The sequence below is a fragment of the Oncorhynchus mykiss genome, chromosome 32 (genome assembly GCF_013265735.2).
Source record: "Oncorhynchus mykiss isolate Arlee chromosome 32, USDA_OmykA_1.1, whole genome shotgun sequence".
Taxonomy (NCBI): Eukaryota; Metazoa; Chordata; class Actinopteri; order Salmoniformes; family Salmonidae; genus Oncorhynchus; species Oncorhynchus mykiss.
In genome coordinates, this window is record NC_050572.1 from 124,871 (window position 1) to 147,494 (window position 22,624).

Genomic DNA, 22,624 nt, shown 5'->3' on the forward strand with positions numbered 1-22,624 from the left:
CATCACCCACCACCACTCACCCACCACCATCCACCTCCACTCACCCACCACCATCCACCTTCACCACCGCCACTCATCATCGCCACCACCACCACCCGTCTCCATTTGTTTCCACTCGCCTCCACCACCACCACTCACCTCCAACACCACCACTCACCTCCACCCTCACCACCCGTCTCCATTTGTTTCCACTCGCCTCCACCTCCACCACTCGCCTCCACCACCACCACTCGCCTCCACCACCACCACTCGCCTCCACCACCACCACTCGCCTCCACCACTCGCCACCACCACTCGCCACCACCACTCGCCTCCGCCACCACCACTCGCCTCCGCCACCACCACTCGCCTCCGCCACCACCCCTCGCCTCCACCACCACCCCTCGCCTTCACCACCACCCCTCGCCTCCACCACCACCACCACCCCTCGCCTCCACCACCACCACCACCCCTCGCCTCCACCACCACCACCACCCCTCGCCTCCACCACCACCACCACCACCCCTCGCCTCCACCACCACCACCCCTCGCCTCCACCACCACCACCCCTCGCCTCCACCACCACCACCCCTCGCCTCCACCACCACCACCCCTCGCCTCCACCACCACTACCCCTCGCCTCCACCACCACCACCCCTCGCCTCCACCACCACCACCCCTCGCCTCCACCACCACCACCCCTCGCCTCCACCACCACCACCCCTCGCCTCCACCACCACCACCCCTCGCCTCCACCACCACCACCCCTCGCCTCCACCACCACCACCACTCGCCTCACCACTCGCCTCCACCACTCGCCTCCACCACTCGCCTCCACCACTCACCAACACTCGCCTCCACCACTCGCCTCCACCACTCGCCTCCACCACTCGCCTCCACCACTCGCCGCCACCACTCGCCGCCACCACTCGCCTCCACCACCAACCACCACTCGCCTCCACCACCAACCACCACTCGCCTCCACCACCAACCACTCGCCTCATCACCACTCATCTCCTCCACCACCACCTCATCTCCATCGCCACTCACCTCCACCACCACTCCCCTCTCACCTTCTCCACCACTTATCTCCTCCAAAATCAAATGAAATGTGTTTATATAGTCCTTCGTACATCAGCTGATATCTCAAAGTGCTGTACAGAAACCCAGCCTAAAATCCCAAACAGCAAGCAATGCAGGTGTAGAAGCACGGTGGCTAGGAAAAACTCCCTAGAAAGGCCAAAACCTAGGAAGAAACCTAGAGAGGAACCCATCTGTGTGGGGTGGCCAGTCCTCTTCTGGCTGTGCCGGGTGGAGATTATAACAGAACATGGCCAAGATGTTCAAATGTTCATAAATGACCAGCATGGTCAAATAATAATAAGGCAGAACAGTTGAAACTGGAGCAGCAGCACGGCCAGGTGGACTGGGGACAGCAAGGAGTCATCCTGTCAGGTAGTCCTGGGGCATGGTCCTAGGGCTCATGTCCTCCGAGAGAGAGAAAGAAAGAGAATTAGAGAGAGCATACTTAAATTCACACAGGACACCGAATAAGACAGGAGAAGTACTCGAGATATAACAAACTGACCCTAGCCCCCCGACACATAAACTACTACAGCATGAATACTGGAGGCTGAGACAGGAGGGGTCAGGAGACACTGTGGCCCCATCCGAGGACACCCCCGGACAGGGCCAAACAGGAAGGATATAACCCCACCCACTTTGCCAAAGCACAGCCCCCACACCACTAGAGGGATATCTTCAACCACCAACTTACCATCCTGAGACAAGGCTGAGTATAGCCCACCACCACCACCTCATCACCTCCACCACCTCTCACCTTCTCCACCACTTATCTCCTCCACCACCCACCTCCATCGCCACTCACCTCCATCGCCACTCACCTCTCACCTTCTCCACCACCACTCACCACTCATCTTCTCCACCACCACTCACCACTCATCTTCTCCACCACCACTCACCACTCATCTTCTCCACCACCACTCATCTCCTCCACCACCTCATTACCACTCATCTTCTCCACCACCACCCACCACTCATCTCCTCCACCACCTCATCACCACTCATCTCCTCCAACACTCACCATCATCTCCACTCATCTCATCCACCACTCACCTCCATCACCACCATCTCCACTCATCTCATCCACCACTCACCTCCATCACCACCATCTCCACTCATCTCATCCACCACCTCATCACCACTCATCTCATCCACCACCTCATCACCACTCATCTCATCCACCACCTCATCACCACCATCACCACTCATCTCATCCACCACCTCATCACCACTCATCTCCTCCACTACCTCATCACCACCTCATCACCACTCATTTCCTCCTCCACCACCTCATCACCTGATCAGGTGATGGTGAAAAATCTATCTTTCATAATGAATAGAGCAGACGTAATCTCTTATTACATGTCAGAGGAATATGTTACTGAGAACAAACGTCCATCTGAACATTATCCACAATGTTGTGTCCTGCTGAACACGGCCCTGTGTTCTGTGGCATCTGAAGTGACATGTATTATATTATTCTCCTCAGACGCCACATCGGTGGCAGAGACTAGACACAACCCCAGCATCGGAGAGGGCAGTGTGGGGGGCATGACAGGCAGTCTGAGTGCCAGCGGGAGCCACATGGACCGGATGGGCGCCATGAGGGACAACCTGAGTGAGAATGCCTCCACCATGGCTCTGGCTGGGGCCAGCATCACCGGATCTCTGTCTGGCAGCGCCATGGTCAACTGTTATAACAGGTAGGGTACTAGAGTGGAGAAGCCGTTCGGTAGTCATTACTACGCTAGGTGAGTCAGGGTGCCGTTTGGTAGTCATTACTACGCTAGGTGAGTCAGGGTGCCGTTCGGTAGTCATTACTACGCTAGGCAAGCAGGGGACACAGCGTTCAGAAAAGCTAACAGGCTGGGGCTAGTAGATGGTTCTTCGGCGACATTGTTAGAGAATAGCCTGTTGAGACCACATCGGGCGATCATGTCGGCAGTCCAGTCGTGATGGATCGGCGGGGCTCCGTGCCGACAATAAAGGGTCCAGGCCAATTGGCAAAGGAGGTATTGTAGCCCTAGAATTAGTTGGTATATGGGCCTAGCTCGAGGCTCGCTCAAGGCTAACTGGTGCTTGCTTCGGGACAGAAGCGTTAGTGAACAGTAGCCACTCGTTTGCAGCTAGCTAGCTGCGATCCGGTATAATGATCCAGAGCGGCAGGAATCCGGTGATGTGGTAGAGAGAAGCAGTCTGATATGCTCTGGGTTGATATCGCACTGTGCAGACTGGCTGGTGTTTTCCAAGCTAAGGCTGGCTGAGGACGGGGTAAAAAGGAGAGGACTGCTTGCCGTGGCTAACAAAGACTATTAGCTAGTTAGCTGGCTAGAGGACCGCTAGCCATGGCTAACAAAGACTATTAGCTAGTTAGCTGGCTAGAGGACCGCTAGCCATGGCTAATAAAGACTAGGTGCTAGTTAGCTGGCTAGAGGACCGCTAGCCATGGCTAATAAAGACTAGGTGCTAGTTAGCTGGCTAGAGGACCGCTAGCCATGGCTAATAAAGACTAGGTGCTAGTTAGCTGGCTAGAGGACCGCTAGCCATGGCTAATAAAGACTAGGTGCTAGTTAGCTGGCTAGAGGACCGCTAGCCATGGCTAATAAAGACTAGGTGCTAGTTAGCTGGCTAGAGGACCGCTAGCCATGGCTAATAAAGACTAGGTACTAGTTAGCTGGCTAGAGGACCGCTAGCCATGGCTAATAAAGACTAGGTTCTAGTTAGCTGGCTAGCACCTGATGGAAGTTCCAGTTATAAGGAATGAAAATAGCAGATCCGTACCACATTGAGTGAGGAAAGTATAATTAGTTCGTAGATAGAAAGTGAGATTAAGATATATACGCGAAAGACTGGCTATTTACACGGGATAAGACAGACAAACACACACGTCCTACTGCCGCGCCATCTTGGATTTTTTTAAATGTAAACCCGATTTGAGATGTTGTGGCAGGACCTGAAACGAGCAGTTCATGCTCGAAAACCAACATGTTGCTGATTTACAGCAGTTCTGCATGGAAGAGTGGGCCATAATTCCTCCAATGATGTGAGAGACTGATCAACACTACAGGAAGTGTTTGGTTGGAGTCAGTGCAGCTAAAGGAGGCACAACCAGTTAGTGAGAGTAAGGGGACAAATACTTTTTCACACAGGAGCGCTGGTGTTGCATATCTTTATTTGTAAAATAAATGTAATGCGTATTCAAATGTTGTGCCATCTATCTGTCCTTCCTCCTCACAACACTATCTCTGTCCTTCCTCCTCACAACACTATCTCTGTCCTTCCTCCTCACAACACTATCTCTGTTTATCTCCTTCTCTACCCAGGTTGGAGGTCCAGGCTGACGTTCAGAAGGAGCAGGGTAGTCTGAGTGGGGAGTCGGCCAATGTCAGTTTGGGGACCATCAGTGACAACACTAGCACCAAAGCAATGGCTGGATCCATTCTCAACTACATGCCTCTGGACAGGTCAGCACCCTCCGTAGCACTGGTTCAGTTCTGGTAGTTGACATTGTTGTCGTCTTCACCACTAGATGATTTTGCACAGTCACCAAATACTACTGTCCCTATATGATCACCAATCACCAACCTGTTAGCATGTCTTGTTGTCATGGTTACATAGAACCGTCTGGAGGTGGTGTTAACATGTCTTGTTGTCATGGTTACAGAGAGGGTAATCTGGAGGTGGACATGGAGGGGAAGCATGAGAAGAAACTACATCACCATAGCAACAGCAGCAGCCTGGACGACGCCAGCGGCGAGGGAAGAGGGGTTGGAGTGTGTCCCTCCGGCTGCCCCCATGAGTCTCGCTCCTCCAAATGGGTGAAGGACCCCTCTTCCTCGGGGGGCAAGAAGAGCAAGGGCAAGCTGAGGACTAAGAAGACCAGCGGAGGAACTAAGATCCAGGAGACCCGTGAGGACATGGATGCTCAGCTCCTAGAGCAGCGCAGCACTAACTCCTCAGAGTTCGACTCCCTCAGCGGCTCCCTGCCCTCCGTAGCAGACTCCCACTGCAGCCACTTATCAGAGTTCAGCTGCTCTGATCCGGAGACCTCCAGACCTCCTCCTCTCACCCCCTGCTGCATTGACCTCCACCCCCAGTGCCCCCTCACCTCCCTGGGAACAGACCTGGTCACCGTCACCCCCCTGCCGGAGGTGGAGAACGACCATCTGGAGAACTGTCCCGCTGCATCCTCCTCCTCCTCACCTTCCTCCGCGGCCCCCGTCTACACAGAAGGAGGGGTAGGAGGAGGTATGCTCCTCTACATCGCCGAGGAGAGCTTAGGGCTGATGAGGACGACGCAGGAGGAGCTGGACTCCCTCGCGGTGGAGGAGGTCCTGAAGGAGACCAATAACAACATGTTGGACGGAGGTGTCGTATCCCAGCAGCCTTCCAGCCCTGTGAGGAGTGGCTGCATTCAGACTGAGATATAAACTCTCCTGGCTGACTGGCTGGTTGACTGACTGACTGGCTGGCTGTTTACTGAGTGGGCAAGCTCGTTTTACGGAAGAGTAGAGAGAAAGACAGGACAGCAGAGGAGGAAAGGTGTTTTATCCATGTCTGCTAATATGGAAGATAAAATCATGTGATGGTTGAGGGTAGACTGGGTGGTGATACATGTGGAGGGATAAGGTAGACTGGGTGGTGATACATGTGGAGGAATAAGGTAGACTGGGTGGTGATACAGGTGGAGGAATAATGTAGACTGGGTGGTGATACAGGTGGAGGAATAAGGTAGACTGGGTGGTGATACATGTGGAGGAATAAGGTAGACTGGGTGGTGATACAGGTGGAGGAATAAGGTAGACTGGGTGGTGATGCAGGTGGAGGAATAAGGTAGACTGGGTGGTGATACAGGTGGAGGAATAAGGTAGACTGGGTGGTGATACAGGTGGAGGAATAAGGTAGACTGGGTAGTGATACAGGTGGAGGAATAAGGTAGACTGGGACAAGGTAGACTGGGTAGTGATACAGGTGGAGGAATAAGGTAGACTGGGTGGTGATACAGGTGGAGGAATAAGGTAGACTGGGTGGTGATACAGGTGGAGGAATAAGGTAGACTGGAACAAGGTAGACTGGGTGGTGATACAGGTGGAGGGATAAGGTAGTCTGGGTGGTGATACAGGTGGAGGAATAAGGTAGACTGGGTGGTGATACAGGTGGAGGAATAAGGTAGACTGGGTAGTGATACAGGTGGAGGAATAAGGTATAGGGAGGGAGAAAGCTCTCCTACTGGTTTAAGGGTTTTATTCATATAGAAGAGACGTTGGCAGTCTGGATGGGAAGTCTTGATTAAATCTCATGTCCGGAGTGTTTTTGGTCGGTGGTAACATTTAGATGGACCAAGGCCCATGGAAAGTTCCAGTTAAATGTACGAGGACAGAGGACGAGGTGTATGGCCGGTGTATCAGTGGGGTGATGATGTAGCAGTGTTCGATACTAGCCTTCACATGGGGGACAGATTCTCCAGAAGGCCACACGACTGTCCATCCAGGAAGCTCCTATGGATCCGACTCAAAACGAACCCCATCTCAGGTGGCATCATATTCACCATGTATTGCGTTACTAGATGAGTACGGTTCCATTTGAGACACAGACTTCTATGTCTGTGGTGAACAGTCAGCCAGTCAGCCAGCCAGCCAGCCAGCCAGCCAGTCAGTCAGTCAGTCAGTCAGCCAGTCAGTCAGTCAGCCGCATCACACCGCAGCGTAAAGGATTGTCAAGCTTCAGTTATAATATGAACCGGTCAAAGAAAAGATCAAACTGACCTCAGAGGGACCAGTCAATAAGTCATTTTTATTTTTTCCATGATTCTATAAAAAAAAAATGAATATTACTTTTAAGATGTTGATGAATATTGTTCTGTAGTTTTAGTATTTTCCATGTTGAGCCCTGTGGGGTCAGATCCTGTGTTAGGGGAGGCCAGGGGGGGTTGGGGTGAGCAGAGGGAAGGAAGAGTCAACTAATTTAACCCTTTGTCTTCTTAAACAACACAGATTTTAACTGTCAGGATTGGATTTAGAATATAAGTAAATATTCCAGAAAGAATCAGGCCTCAGAGTTGAGCTGGCCCATCATCAGTAGGAGGACAACCGCGGTTGTTTGGTATAAAGGGAGCGATAAGAGGTTGACTCTCTTTTCATTCTGTTATAGATCTACATCACTTCTAATTAAAAGGCTATGGTGATTTAAGCCTGAGTTCATGATCTGTGCTGTCTTCAACTCGTAGGCCATTATCACCAGTTGGAGGGGACAAGCCAGGCTAACGGTGATGCATTCAGGTCGTTTCAAACACCTCTCCATTGGAACCATGCAAATGAGGATTTTTCTACCTATGTTGCCTTTTTGAAAAAGCTGCTTCTGTCTGTTTGCACCTCATCCTGTCTCTTCAATAGATACAGGACTGTGTCCCATTCCCTGTGTAGTGCACTACTATGGGCCCTGGTCACTATATAGAGAATAGGGTGCCATCTGGGACGCAACCAAAGAAATGTAGAGAAAAGCAGAATGTCTAAGTGTTGTTATCGCTACAGATTCTATCTAACCATCCCGTCATTGTGTTTAGCAAGTCAAGAGATGCTAACCATCCCGTTATTGTGTTTAGCAAGTCAAGAGATGCTAACCATCCCGTCATTGTGTTTAGCAAGTCAAGATGCTAACCATCCCGTCATTGTGTTTAGCAAGTCAAGATGCTAATCATCCCGTCATTGTGTTTAACAAGTCGAGAGATGCTAACCATCCCATCATCATTGTGTTTAGCAAGTCAAGATGCTAACCATCCCGTCATCATTGTGTTTAGCAAGTCAAGAGATGCTAACCATCCCGTTATTGTGTTTAGCAAGTCAAGAGATGCTAACCATCCCGTCATTGTGTTTAGCAAGTCAAGAGATGCTAACCATCCCGTCATTGTGTTTAGCAAGTCAAGATGCTAACCATCCCGTCATTGTGTTTAGCAAGTCAAGATGCTAATCATCCCGACATTGTGTTTAACAAGTCGAGAGATGCTAACCATCCCATCATCATTGTGTTTAGCAAGTCAAGATGCTAACCATCCCGTCATCATTGTGTTTAGCAAGTCAAGAGATGCTAACCATCCCGTCATCAATGTGTTTAGCAAGTCAAGATGCTAACCATCCCATCATCATTGTGTTTAACAAGTCCAGAGATGCTAATGGACACACCAATCTGGTAACCACCTAGCCTACCAAAGACAGAACAGGCTACTGTGGTTGAACCCTCACTCCTGAGGACCCCTGATGAGGGGTGTAGTGTTGCTCTGCAGAGCAGCCCGAGTCGGTGTCCAATGGAGCCCTATTCCCTATATAGTGTAGCATTTAAGACCAACCTTCTGCCAAGCGGTCCATGATCTGATTTAATGAGTAACATTCACCTATAGCTTAGTGTTTATTTGAAGGATTTGGGGGGGAAACGCTTCAGCTGTACAGTTCCCTTCCACTTCTTCACTGTAACAAAGGTCTTGTCTTGGGTACAGTCAACACTGTGACAACAGTCTTGGGTACAGTCAACACTGTGACAACAGTCTTGGGTACAGTCAACACTGTGACAACAGTCTTGGGTACAGTCAACACTGTGACAACAGTCTTGGGTACAGTCAACACTGTGACAACAGTCTTGGGTACAGTCAACACTGTGACAACAGTCTTGGGTACAGTCAACACTGTGACAACAGTCTTGGGTACAGTCAACACTGTGACAACAGTCTTGGGTACAGTCAACACTGTGACAACAGTCTTGGGTACAGTCAAGTGTTTCAACGTCAAAGGCTATGGTTTCATCAAGAATGAGACGTCTTCGGGGGGGGGGTATTTTTTGCCGTGTTAGTACATGTTCAAACGAAAGGATTCATCTTTGAACACGGAAAGCGTTAGGGTTGAGGCTACGTTCACGTACCTGTGATTCTCAGAGTGCATGGATGTGTGCTCTAAACCAGGGATATTCAACTCTTACCCTACGAGGTCTGTAGCCTGCTGGTTTCCTGTTCTATCTGATAATTAATTGCACCCATCTGGTGTCCCAGGTCTAAATCAGTCCCTGATTTAGAGGGGAACCACCCACCTGGTGTCCCAGGTCTAAATCAGGCCCTGACTAGAGGGGAATCACCCACCTGGCGTCCCAGGTCTAAACCAGTTCCTGATTGTCAGTCCAGAGTTAAATTCTCTAAACTAAAGGTTGACCCTAAACTGTTCATTTATCTACTGTTGTGGTGCTGTGCAACTATCAGTCTGGATTGATAATATGATTCTGTATGATACTTTGAAGACTAGTGCCAGGCCTCATGTAGAGAGGAGTTTATGCTATTTCTAGTGCTAGAGGCATCACTTCAGACCCTGGTTCAGCGGTCTAAGACACTGCATCTCAGTGCTGGAGGCGTCACTACAGACCCTGGTTCAGCGGTCACTGCATCTCAGTGCTAGAGGCGTCACTACAGACCCTGGTTCAGCGGTCACTGCATCTCAGTGCTAGAGGCGTCACTACAGACCCTGGTTCAGCGGTCTAAGGCACTGCATCTCAGTGCTAGAGGCGTCACTACAGACCCTGGTTCAGAGGTCTAAGACACTGCATCTCAGTGCTAGAGGCGTCACTACAGACCCTGGTTCAATTCCAGGCTGTATCACAACCGCCCGTGATTGGGAGTCCCATAGGGTGGTGCAGAATTGGCCCAGCGTTGTCCAGGTTAGGGTTTGGCCAGGGTGGGCTGTCATTGTAAATAAGAATTTGTTCATAACTGACTTGCCTAATTAAATAAAAAACTGTACACTTATGTTACAATTATATCTGAAAAATCTATCTGTCTTCATTGATTACACATTTTATGGAAATCATAGGTTTCCTGTCAGTTTAGCTGGGTAATCTACAGCAACATAACTCGTGACTTCTAAGGGTGATTTGAAACACGTCTCTTGCGTTGTTTGCTATTGGTTTAACTGATAGTTAAACCGAATACAGTGAAAATATATTATGTTTTGGTGATTTAAACCCATGTTCATTACATTTCACATTAATGGTTCTGTGGGGAGATGTTTACAACCCAAAATGAATGCACAATGACAGATTTTGAATGAAAGACTGGCTGCGTTACAAGTGTGACCAGTTTGGAGTTTTGTGCCGAGTTGTGATAAAAATAAGTAGGCAACAGTGCCCAGTAATGGTTCACATGACTCAATACAGGTCCTCATGTAAAATACTCTGCAGTGTATGTTATATATACACACAAGGATGTTATTTCTCTGAGGTTCAGTTCACAATTCCCCAATATATGGTTGAACTTGAATCTCGATAAGGCACACCACATATCTCCCACATTGTGTTTCTAGAGCCTCTCTGCAGTTTAGTGGAAACAAATCAAATAATTTGGCAAGAAATCTAGTCACTCGCAGCTTCTGAGATTTTGGGAATGCATCCCAAATCACACCCTATCTCTTACTTAGTGCACTACATTTGATTAAAGCCCTATGGACCCTGGTCAATAGTGCAGTTTATGGAGTACCTCCTTTCTCTACAGTGTGTTGCTGCATGGAGTCTGAGCACGCCAAGGTACAGAATTAACTAACCAAGTCGCTCTGGATGAGTCAAATGTAAGTGTAAGAAGCTGCATTGCATCTAGAGTCTCCAGAATGGAAATGAAGGAAGCAGCTGCCTGCCCTGTGTTACTGAACGCTCCGCCGTTGTCCACACAATGCTTTTGATGCTCTTTGGAGTCAGATGGCGTCAGAACCGGCCAGAGCCCAACATCCAGCATAGTTCATGTCAACTCTGTGAGGCCTGAACAGCCTTCCCAGGTCTTCATAAGCCTCCTTCCTATACAGTCTTCTGTGGCATCAAACCTGAGGTGGAGTAGACTTCTCATCTCTGACTGGTTGGTTGGGATCAATCTGGTAGAGGGATGACATCACATCAAACTTTATTTGTCACATGCGGCGAATACAACCTTACCGTGAAATGCTGACTTACAAGCCCTTAACCAACAGTGTAGACTTCACCGTGAAATGCTGACTTACAAGCCCTTAACCAACAGTGTAGACTTCACCGTGAAATGCTGACTTACAAGCCCTTAACCAACAGTGTAGACTTCACCGTGAAATGTTGACTTACAAGCCCTTAACCAACAGTGTAGACTTCACCGTGAAATGCTGACTTACAAGCCCTTAACCAACAGTGTAGACTTCACCGTGAAATGCTGACTAACAAGCCCTTAACCAACAGTGTAGACTTCACCGTGAAATGTTGACTTACAAGCCCTTAACCAACAGTGTAGACTTCACCGTGAAATGCTGACTTACAAGCCCTTAACCAACAGTGTAGACTTCACCGTGAAATGCTGACTTACAAGCCCTTAACCAACAGTGTAGACTTCACCGTGAAATGCTGACTTACAAGCCCTTAACCAACAGTGTAGACTTCACCGTGAAATGCTGACTTACAAGCCCTTAACCAACAGTGCAGTTCAAGAAGAAGAAAATATTTACCAAGTAGACTAAAATAAAGTAACACTAAGAATAACAATAACGAGGTTATATACAGGGGGTACTGGTACAGAGTCAATGTGGAGACTATATACAGGGGGTACCGGTACAGAGTCAATGTGGAGACTATATACAGGGGGTACCGGTACAGAGTCAGTGTGGAGGATATATACAGGGGGTACCGGTACAGAGTCAATGTGGAGGCTATATACAGGGGGTACTGCTACAGAGTCAATGTGGAGGCTATATACAGGGGGTACTGGTACAGAGTCAATGTGGAGGCTATATACAGGGGGTACCGGTACAGAGTCAATGTGGAGGCTATATACAGGGGGTACTGGTACAGAGTCAATGTGGAGGCTATATACAGGGGGTACTGGTACAGAGTCAATGTGGAGGCTATATACAGGGGGTACCGGTACAGAGTCAATGTGGAGGCTATATACAGGGTGTTACGGTACAGAGTCATTGTGGAGGCTATATACAGGGGGTACTGGTACAGAGTCAATGTGGAGGCTATATACAGGGGGTACCGGTACAGAGTCAATGTGGAGGCTATATACAGGGTGTTACGGTACAGAGTCATTGTGGAGGCTATATACAGGGGGTACTGGTACAGAGTCAATGTGGAGGCTATATACAGGGGGTACTGGTACAGAGTCAATGTGGAGGTTATATACAGGGGGTACTGGTACAGAGTCAATGTGGAGGCTATATACAGGGGGTACCGGTACAGAGTCAATGTGGAGGCTATATACAGGGTGTTACGGTACAGAGTCATTGTGGAGGCTATATACAGGGGGTACTGGTACAGAGTCAATGTGGAGGCTATATACAGGGGGTACTGGTACAGAGTCAATGTGGAGGCTATATACAGGGGGTACCGGTACAGAGTCGGTGTGCAGGGGGTACAGGTTAGTTAAGGTAAAGGGTGAAGTGACTATGTATAGATAATAAACAGGGAGTAGCAGCAGTGTACAAACAAAAGGGGAGATGTGTGTCAATGTAAATAGTCCGGGTGGCCATTTGATCAATTGTTCAGCAGTCTTATGGCTTTGGGGGTAGAAGCTGTTAAGGAGCCTTTTGGTCCTAGACTTGGCGCTCCGGTACCACTTGCTGTGCGGTAGCAGAGAAAACAGTCTATAACTTGGGTGACTGGAGTCTCTGACAATTTTATGGGCTTTCCTCTGACACCGCCTATTATATAGGTCCTGGATGGCAGGAAGCTTGTCCCCAGTGATGTACTGGGCTATTCGCAATACCCTCTGTAGCACCTTACGGTGAGATGCCGAGCAGTTGCCATACCAGGCGGTGATGCAACCAGTTGGGATTTTTCATTTATTTATTTCACCTTTACTTCACCAGGTAGGCTAGTTGAGAACAAGTTCTCATTTGCAACCAGGGGCGGCAGGGTAGCCTAGTGGTTAGTGTTGGACTATTAACCGGAGCTGACAAGGTACAAATCTGTCGTTCTGCCCCTGAACAGGCAGTTAACCCACTGTTCCTATGCCGTCATTGAAAATAAGAATTTGTTCTTAACTGACTTGCCTAGTTAAATAAAGGTAAAAATGTTTTAATTGTAACTGCGACCTGGCCAAGATAAAGCATAGCAGTGTGAACAGACAACACAGAGTTACACATGGAGTAAACAATTAACAATAAACAAGTCAATAACACAGTAGAAAAAAAATAGTCTATATACATTGTGTGCAAAAGGCATGAGGAGGTAGGTGAATAATTACAATTTAGCAGATTAACACTGGAGTGATAAATGATCAGATGGTCATGTACAGGTAGAGATATTGGTGTGCAAAAGAGCAGAAAAGTAAATAAATAAAAACAGTATGGGGATGAGGTAGGTAAAAGGGTGGGCTATTTACCGATAGACTATGTACAGCTGCAGCGCTCGGTTAGCTGCTCAGATAGCTGATGTTTGAAGTTGGTGAGGGAGATAAAAGTCTCCAACTTCAGCGATTTTTGCAATTCGTTCCAGTCGCAGGCAGCAGAGAACTGGAAGGAAAGGCAGCCAAATGAGGTTTTGGCTTTAGGGATGACCAGTGAGATACACCTGCTGGAGCGCGTGCTACGGGTGGGTGTTGCCATCGTGACCAGTGAACTGAGATAAGGCGGAGCTTTACCTAGCATAGACTTGTAGATGACCTGGAGCCAGTGGGTCTGGCGGCAAACATGTAGCGAGGGCCAGCCGACTAGAGCATACAGGTCGCAGTGGTGTGTGGTATAAGGTGCTTTAGTAACAAAACGGATGGCACTGTGATAAACTGCATCCAGTTTGCTGAGTAGAGTATTGGAAGCTATTTTGTAGATGACATCGCCGAAGTCGAGGATCGGTAGGATAGTCAGTTTTACTAGGGTAAATTTGGCGGCGTGAGTGAAGGAGGCTTTGTTGCGAAATAGAAAGCCGACTCTAGATTTGATTTTGGATTGGAGATGTTTGATATGAGTCTGGAAGGAGAGTTTACAGTCTAGCCAGACACCTAGGTACTTATAGATGTCCACATATTCTAGGTCGGAACCATCCAGGGTGGTGATGCTAGTCGGGCGTGGGGGTGCAGGCAGCGAACGGTTGAAAAGCATGCATTTGGTTTTACTAGCATTTTAAGAGCAGTTGGAGGCCACGGAAGGAGTGTTGTATGGCATTGAAGCTCGTTTGGACGTTAGATAGCACAGTGTCCAAGGAAGGGCCAGAAGTATACAGAATGGTGTCGTCTGCGTAGAGGTGGATCAGGGAATCGCCCGCAGCAACAGCAACATCATTGATATATATATACAGAGAAAAGAGTTGGCCTGCGAATTGAACCCTGTGGTACCCCCATAGACTGCCAGAGGACCGGACAACATGCCCTCCAATTTGACACACTGAACTCTGTCTGCAAAGTAGTTGGTGAACCAGGCAAGGCAGTCATTAGAAAAACAGAGGCTATAGGTACTACCCCTGAACAAGGCAGTTAACCCACTGTTCCTAGGCCGTCATTGAAAATAAGAATTAGTTCTTAACGGACTTGCCTAGGTAAATAATCACACAACACAATGCACTTGAGTTGCCAATCTGATCTCCCTGGTAAAAATAGTTAGAAGTTGTATTAGTTGTTCAGTATACCATGCGTATCGGGAAAATACATTGTCCAACGAGATACTTACTAGCAGGTTCCTTCAATTACAATAAGAAAATATAAGAAGAAGAACATAAAAAGTAAATGGCTCAGTTTAATAGAATAAACATTTTAACTTAATTATAATATCAGAAGGATCCCCCATCCTGTAAATATTGGACTATAAATTGTGCAGTGTGTTAAGGCTGGTAGCACAGAATAAGTTAGAGGAAAAAGACATGGAGGAACTTAATTTAAAAAAAATCCAGTGTAATATATTATCAAATAAAGCAAACTGGATGGGATATGGGGAAAAATGCATCAAATTATGTTTTGATCTTCAATATAGAAATGCTACAAATGGAGTCATGCATGAATCAACCAAATTATATTTTGAAAGAGGAAGTAAAGTACTTTAAGAATATGTTTTCGTTTCAGTCTCCTCCATCTCCACTAACTGAAACTAATTATCTGGATTTTTTTCCTAATAATAATTTAAAATTAATATCTGTACAGAAAGACTCATGTGAAGGCCAAATTACAGAGGAGGAACTTCTTGATGCAATTGGGGCCTTTAAGGAAAACTGCAGGGCTGGATGGCATACCAGCGGATGTTTACACAACTTGTTTTGATATACTCAGAGGACCGTTTTAACCACTCCTATATAAATGGTAGATTATCGGACACGCAACAAGAAGGTCTGATATTATTACTGAAACAGGACCCGTGTTATTACATATAGTTGAAGTCAGAAGTTTACAAACCCCTTGGGAGAAATACATTTCAACTCAGTTTTTCACAATTCCTGACATTTAATTCTAGTAAAAATTCCCTGTCTTAGGTCAGTTAGGATCACCACTTTATTTTAAGAATGTGAGTTGTCAGAATAATAGTAGAGTGATTTATTTCAGCTTTTATTTATTTCATCACAGTCCCAGTGTGTCAGAATTTTACATACACTCAATTAGTAGTTGGTAGCATTGCCTTTAAATTGTTTAACTTGGGGCAAACATTTTGGGTAGCTTTCCACAAGTGATTTTTCCAATACCTTGACTTTGTTGTCCTTAAGCCATTTTGCCACAACTTTGGAAGTATGCTTGGGATCATTGTCCATTTGGAAGACCCATTTGCGACCAAGATTTAACTTCCTGACTGATGTCTTGAGATGTTGCTTCAATATATTTATATCTATTGTCCTGCCACATGATTCCATCTATTTTGTGAAGTGCACCAGTCCCTCCTGCAGTAAAGCACCCCCACAACATGCTGCTGCCACCCCAGTGCTTCACGGTTGGGATGGTGTTCTTCGGCTTGCAAGCATCCCCCTTTATCCTCCAAACATAATGATGGTCATTATGGCCAAACAGTTCTAATTTTGTTTCATCAGACCAGAGGACATTTCTCCAAAAAGTATGATCTTTGTCCCCATGTCTCATGGTGTTTATATTTGCGTACTATTGTTTGTACACATGAACGTGGTACCTTCAGGCATTTTGAAATTGCTCCCAAGGATGAACCAGACTTGTGGAGGTCTACCATTTTTTTTCTGAGCCCTTGGCTGATTTCTTTAGATTTTCCCATGATGTCAAGCAAAGAGGCACTGAGTTTGAAGGTAGTCCTTGAAATACATCCACAGGTACACCTCCAATTGACTCAAATGATGTCAATTAGCCTATCAGAAGCTTCTAAAGCCACAACATAATTTTCTGGAATTGTCCAAGCTGTTTAAAGGCACAGTCAACTTAGTGTATGTAAACTTCTGACCCACTGGAATTGTGATACAGTGAATTATAAGTGAAATAATCTGTCTGTAAACAATTGTTGGAAAAATTACTTGTCACGCACAAAGTAGATGTCCTAACCGACTTGCCAAAACTATAGTTTGTTAACAAGAAATTTGTGGAGTGGTTGAAAAACGAGTTTTAATGACTCCAACCTAAGTGTATGTAAACTTAAGACTCCAACTGTTTGTGGAACTCTATTCCACATCAAGTAACTGATGCAGGAGAGTCAGATTTTTTAATTACCTTATGGAACAGCGGGGGACTGTGAAGAGACACACGGGCACAGACTCATACACAGACACGGGTACTGTATTGTAGATGTGTGATAGTCGTGGTCTGAGGGAACACCAAGTGTTGTGAAGTGTAATATTTTAAACTGTAGATACAGTGCAGTCGGAAAGAATTCAGACCCATTCACCTATTCCACCTTTTGTTATGTTACAGCCTTATTCTAAAATGGATTAGATAAAGAATTGTCCTCCTCAATCTACAAAATACCCCATAATGACAGAGAAAACAGGAAATGTTTTTTAAAAAATGTAATACTTTATTTACATAATTATTCAGACCCTTTGCTATGAGACTCAGGTGCCTCCTGTTCCCATTGATCATCCTTGAGATGTTTCTACAACTAGGAGTCCACCTGTGGTATATTCAATTGATTTGACATTGTTTGAAAGTGCATGTCAGAGCAAAAACCAAGCCATGAGGTTGAAGGAAGTTCAGGCTCAGATCTGGGGAAGGGTACCAAAAATGTCTGCAGCATTGAAGGTCCTCAAGAACACAGTGGCCTCCATCATTCTGAAATGGAAGAAGTTTGGACCCTGCTGATAAGTTACAAATGATTCTCTAAAGGGGATGACTCCTCACTGCAGAAATAAATAGGGGGGGGGGGGTGCATCAGGACCACAGATGTGGCCAGGGCAATAAATTGCAATGTCCGTACTGTGAGACGCCTAAGACAGAGCTACAGGGAGACAGGACGGACAGTCCTCACGTAACAACACCTGCACAGGATCGGTACATTCGAACATCACACCTGCGGGACAGGTACAGGATGGCAACAACTGCCTGAGTTACACCAGGAATGCACAATCCCTCCATCAGTGTTCAGACTGTCCGCAATAGGCTGAGAGAGGCTGGACTGAGGGCTTGTAGGCCTGTTGTAAGGTAGGTCCTCGCAAGACACCAGACAGGAATGTTAGTGTTCTGCCATAGCCAGCGAAGAGCCCGGATCGCAATCCCATTGAGCACGTCTGGGACCTGTTGGATCGGAGGGTGAGGACTAGGGCCATTCCCCCCCAGAAATGTCTGGGAACTTGCAGGTGCCTTGGTGGAAGAGTGGGGTAACATCTCAAAGCAAGAACTGGCAAATCTGGTGCAGTCCATGAGGAGGAGATACTGTTAGTTTTGACCCTTCCCCCTTTGTTCAGGGACAACTTATTCAATTTCTGTTAGTCACATGTCTGTGAAACTTGTTCAGTTGTTGAATCTTTTGTTAAGTTTGCTGAAAATCAACGCAGTTGACAGAGGACATTTCGATATCGTTTGAAAAAAATATTAAGGCCATATCGCCCAGCCCTACACAATATAAAACTAGAGTCTGCAGGACTTGCTTTTTGGAGTGTGGTGTCAAAAAAGCAGAGGCTCTTTATTACAGACAGACCTCTCCCCATCTGTCCAAGCATTGAATCTGTGTGTTTTGACCATGACAGTTTACAATCTAAGGTAGCACCAAGTAATTTGGTCTGCTAAACTTGTTCAACAGCAACACCATTCATTTCCAGATTCAGCTGAGATCTAGAACTTAAGGAAGGATCTGTACCAAATACAATGCTCTTAGTTTTAGAAATGTTCCAAGACCAGTTTATTACTGGCCACCCATTCCAAAACAGACTGCAACTCTAAGGGTTTCAGTGACTTCATTAGCTGTGGTTGCTGATGGGTATATGGTTGAATTATCAGCATACATGGACACACCTACTTAGTTTAATGCCAGTGGCAGGTCATTGGTAAAAATAGAAAAGAGTAGAGGGCCTAGAGAGCTTCCCTGTGGTACACCACACCCTTCATGTTTGACAGAGAAGCTTCCAGTAACACAAATCCTCAGTTCTATTAGATATATTCCTCTGAAAACAGGTTATGGTCAATAATATCAAAGGCTGCACTGAAATCTAACAGCTCCTAGAATATTTTTTATCCATTTCTGTCAACTAGTCAGTGTCAGTGCAGTACACGTGGAGTGCCCTTCTCTATAAGCCTTCTGAAAGTCTGTTGTATTTGGTCAAAAAGTTTGCAAAGAGCTGATAGGTCATCTGTTAGAACCAGTAAAGGCTGCTTTACCATTCTTGGGTAGCAGAATTACTTTGGCTTTCATTCCAGGCCTGAGGACAAACACTTTCCTCTTGGTTCATATTAAAGCTATGACATACAGTGCATTCGGAAAGTATTCAGACCCCTTCACTTGCCACATTGTTACGTTACAGCCTTATTCTAAAAATGATTAAATACTTTTCCTTCAATCTATACACAATACCCCATAATGACAAAGTGAAAACGGGATTAGACATTTTTGCAAATGTATTAAAAATAACACAGAAATACCTTATTTACATAAGTATTTAGACCCTTTGCTATGGGACTAGAAATTGAGCTCCAGTGCTCCTGTATCATCAAATGAATTATCTAAGTGAGTCTCAGAAATGACTAATATGAATGTTATCTGATGTTAGCAAGTTATTGATTTGATTAACCTTATTTCTAAGGCTGCATATATTAATATGGGCTGTTTTCAGCCCTTTCCTGGGTAGCTTATCAGAGGTAGACATAATACTGAAAAGAGCAAACAAAGCAAGAGAAAAATATGTATTCAGCAGTCCATTAATCAGTTGGTGTGTGTGTGTGCTGTGGGGTTGAAGCTACGAACCCATAGGCTTGGCCCTCTCATCCCACAGCTTCCCAAGCCTGTCAAAGGTGGAATTTCTTAGAAAGAATAAAGAGTTGGTGACTTGTAAATCAAATTTATTTACACTGTGACACCCTAAAAACGAACATAATAAAAATGTGCCTAGCCAATGTTGTCGTCGTCAACTTCACCGAGCGTCAAACACAACCACTGGAGTCAGAGTCAAGGAATGCAGTTTTGGCTTGTGTTCGAATCGGAACGGCTCATAGGAGCAGGAGCCTACATCCTGTTTATGTTGCGTGAGGCAGCTTGAGCCCCTAGACAGGACGCTAGTCTATTTCAGGGCATTTTTCTATAATGTACACTAATGATTCCAGGGATTTGTCTGCCAAAGAAACCATTGGGCTGGCCGCCTAAGCGTTTCTTCGGCCGCCCAAGTCCAAACTGTAAGAAAAGTATTTATACACACTGAACAAAAATATAAAACATGTAAAGTGTTGGTCCCATGTATCATAAACTGAAGAAAATCCCAGACATTTGTGCAAAAATGTGTTTACATCTCTGGTAGTGAGCATTTCTCCTTTGCCAAGATAATCCAGCCACCTAACAGGTGTGGCATATCAAGAAGCTGATTAAGCAGTGTGATCATTACACACGTGCACCTTGTGCTGGCGACAATGAAAGACCACTTTAAAATGCACTGTGTTTTCACAACACACTGCCACAGATGTCTCTAGCTTTGAGTGTGCAATTGGCATGCTAACTGCAGGAATGTCAACCAGAGCTTTCGCCAGAGAATGTAATGTTCGATTCTCTACTCCAACATCGTTTTAGAGAATTCGGCAGTACGTCCAACAGGCCTCACAAAAGCAGACCATGTGTAACCACGCCAGCCCAGAACCTCCACCTGCAGGATTGTATGAGGGTGGGGGGCCTATATATTTTTTGTAATATAATCTTTGAGAACTAACAATCAATCAAATCTAGACAGTCAGGAGAATTGTTAATTCATTTAAAAGTATTGATTTTGATAAGTTTGAGCTAAAGCACAGCATTAGCCATGGCAAACTGCATAGAATTGCAGGAAATTCTCTTTAAAACTGCAATATTTTCTCTCAGCTTCTTGGCAAAATGTGTAGAATAGCAGGAAATTAACTTCACAACTGCAAAAATGTATCTCGGCTCCATTGAAATTTGAATGGCAAGAAATTGGCTTTAAAAAATGCAACCAAACAAAAGATAAGGGTCTTCAGATTCTCTAAAATTCAGCCGCGCCGACCGTGCCCATTGCCAAACCCCCCCACCTTTTGATCCATAAAACCCTGGATTCATTCCTAGAGGTTTCAGCACCTATTTAAAACCTTCATATATTTCAAAGGATACATCTCTTTGTTCTCTTCTTGTACATGATTCTGTATCCACACTCTCTGCATCTGATTGGATCACGGGCCTTAATTTCATTTTCAGTGTGGCATTCTGTTAGGAGAAAAACATTTCAGCAGCTACTACATCACAGACATACTGGTAATCATTCTGTAAGGCAGGAGCTGCAGTAGTACATCAAACATTCTGTAACATGCTGACCACACCGCTTGCGTTACATGCGCGAGCGTTGCAAAATAAATTTACACATGTTATTCAATCACTTCATCCAAACTGCTCGCGCGCATCGACGAGCGTTTGCGTAGCCAGGCGATAAAATAGAACTGTTTTCTTTATTTTTTTAGGCTTGATGTGCTGCAAGTCCCGCCTCTCACATCTCCTCATTGGTTTTTAGGAGCATATACCTACATGGGTGATTGGAAGCTGAAATGAGGTCCACACTACAGTCCAGTTGGTAGTAATGCACCTTAAAGTTGGGTGCCAACCGCCATTTAAAGTCCAAAGAAAAAATAATTAGAAACCTGGAGGACAGAATGCTTAGAAACAAACTCTGTTTAACCTTTTATCTGTGGATTAATTGTCGGAGTAGAGGACCTTGTGCATTTCAGGTAAAATAACAACCCAATGTTTATTTCCCAGGACAAATGACCTAGCAACAGCAAGCTAGCTAAATGGCCATGAATATTTATTGTGTATCGACCTGTCCCCAAATTAAAATAGTTGGTTAAGAGATTGTTTTGATATTTCAACCTGCACGTCCTGGTCGCATCTGGTTTGGATGGACAAAATCAACATGTTTGTGATGGCGCTAAGGAAGCACACACACGTGCCCAGTCTAGTCAGCATGTAAGGCAGGCGCTGCAGTAGTACATCAATCATGTAACTACATATGTAGATATGGGTGAACAAAACAAGGGTACTGAAGGGCATGTTATTAAAAGTCACTAACAGTCTTAGTTACAGTACAAAGACAAAGCATGGATTTTAGAAACAGTAAAATAGCACCTCAAACACACTGTGCCATGTACAATATTACAGCTTCCCGAACAGAAGACATTACCCCCACATATGTAGATCATAGGCTGTTGCTTGGGGGGTTGCACGTCTTTTTGAGTGTCCATGCTTGAATCTGGAGAAAATCAGATAACATTTTCAGTACCGTTTGAGACAGTGTAACCAATTGATGTGCAACACCCGAAACTGCATGGCTTATAAATGATGTTATGACTATCTAACATAACTGGTTTGCTAAGTGACCTAAAAGCATAATTATCTCAGCAATTTAGCCAAATATTACGATATCTAACTCCTGTCATCTGTGATTTAGCCTTAGCTAGCTGCTAACTACATGTGAATGGTTTCCTGGCTAGCGTAAACTACCTAGCTAAAGTTAGCTAAGAGCAGCAAACAGAACAACTACCCACAGATAACCACTTTAAAATACCATGAAAAAATAACTGGGAAATATTATAGCATGTTTAAACCCAATTCAGTATGAAATAGATAACCCACCGGTTAAAAAAAAAAAGTTGCTAAAGATGTGTATTTGTTTCTCTTATGCCAGCGTGCGTCGAAACAACGTGATTCTTCTTCTCTGGGTTTGGGTTGGCGGACCGACCTTTAACATCGCCACCTACTGGACTGAAGTGTTAAGCCAGTCACGGCCTACCGACATTCAATTATTTAATTATTCCTGTTCCTCTGAGAAGGTCAAATAGAGCCCTAGACACCAAAAGATCGAACCCTTTTGCTTGATCAAGGACGTGATTCTTCTTCTTAGGTTAGGGTTTAACCAACGTTTTGGTGCATTATAACGGGGCGGCAGGTGGTTGGAGAATTGGGACAGTAACCTAAAGGTTGGTGTTGTCGAATCCCCAGAGCTGACAAGGTAAACATCT

At 45.8% G+C, this 22,624-nt stretch overlaps 2 protein-coding genes across 7 annotated transcripts in view; one reads left to right on the plus strand and one right to left on the minus strand.

The window, feature by feature from the left end:
- The window catches only part of rnf19a (ring finger protein 19A, RBR E3 ubiquitin protein ligase), a 53,466-nt gene extending 44,943 nt beyond the window's left edge, over positions 1-8,523 (plus strand). The window contains exons 8-11 of one of the 6 annotated variants that reach the window (XR_005041408.1): positions 2,552-2,765; positions 4,386-4,526; positions 4,727-6,150; positions 6,185-8,523. Coding sequence is in view for 1 of the 6 variants with exons in the window: in XM_036971765.1 (XP_036827660.1) it covers positions 2,552-2,765; positions 4,386-4,526; positions 4,727-5,492 (1,121 nt within the window). In the remaining 5 variants the exon portion in view is untranslated. Of the gene's footprint in view, positions 1-2,551; positions 2,766-4,385; positions 4,527-4,726 lie in introns of all 6 variants that reach the window. The other 5 variants (XR_005041409.1, XR_005041410.1, XR_005041411.1 and 2 more) reach the window with 5 other exon arrangements.
- Positions 8,524-19,442: 10,919 nt separating this feature from the next.
- On the minus strand, positions 19,443-22,389 carry LOC118946497 (DNA-directed RNA polymerases I, II, and III subunit RPABC4). The gene is made up of 4 exons (XM_036971562.1): positions 22,239-22,389; positions 21,787-21,855; positions 20,727-20,819; positions 19,443-19,553 (listed from the first exon to the last, which is right to left on the minus strand). Exons 2-4 carry the CDS (start codon positions 21,845-21,847, stop codon positions 19,531-19,533), a joined length of 177 nt encoding a protein of 58 aa, XP_036827457.1. The 5' UTR covers positions 21,848-21,855; positions 22,239-22,389; the 3' UTR covers positions 19,443-19,530.
- Positions 22,390-22,624: the final 235 nt, after the last annotated feature.

Bases quoted from the DNA above. Each gene is read 5' to 3' on its own strand.
- LOC118946497 (XM_036971562.1), bottom strand. From the start codon at position 21,847: ATGGACACTCAAAAAGACGTGCAACCCCCCAAGCAACAGCCTATGATC. The intron at 20,820-21,786 runs GTAATGTCTTCT...TTCTCCTAACAG, and splicing joins TATGATCTACATATGTGGGG to AATGCCACACTGAAAATGAA. The intron at 19,554-20,726 runs GTATCCTTTGAA...CTCTGACTCCAG, and splicing joins CAAGAAGAGAACAAAGAGAT to TGGTTGTGTTTGACGCTCGG.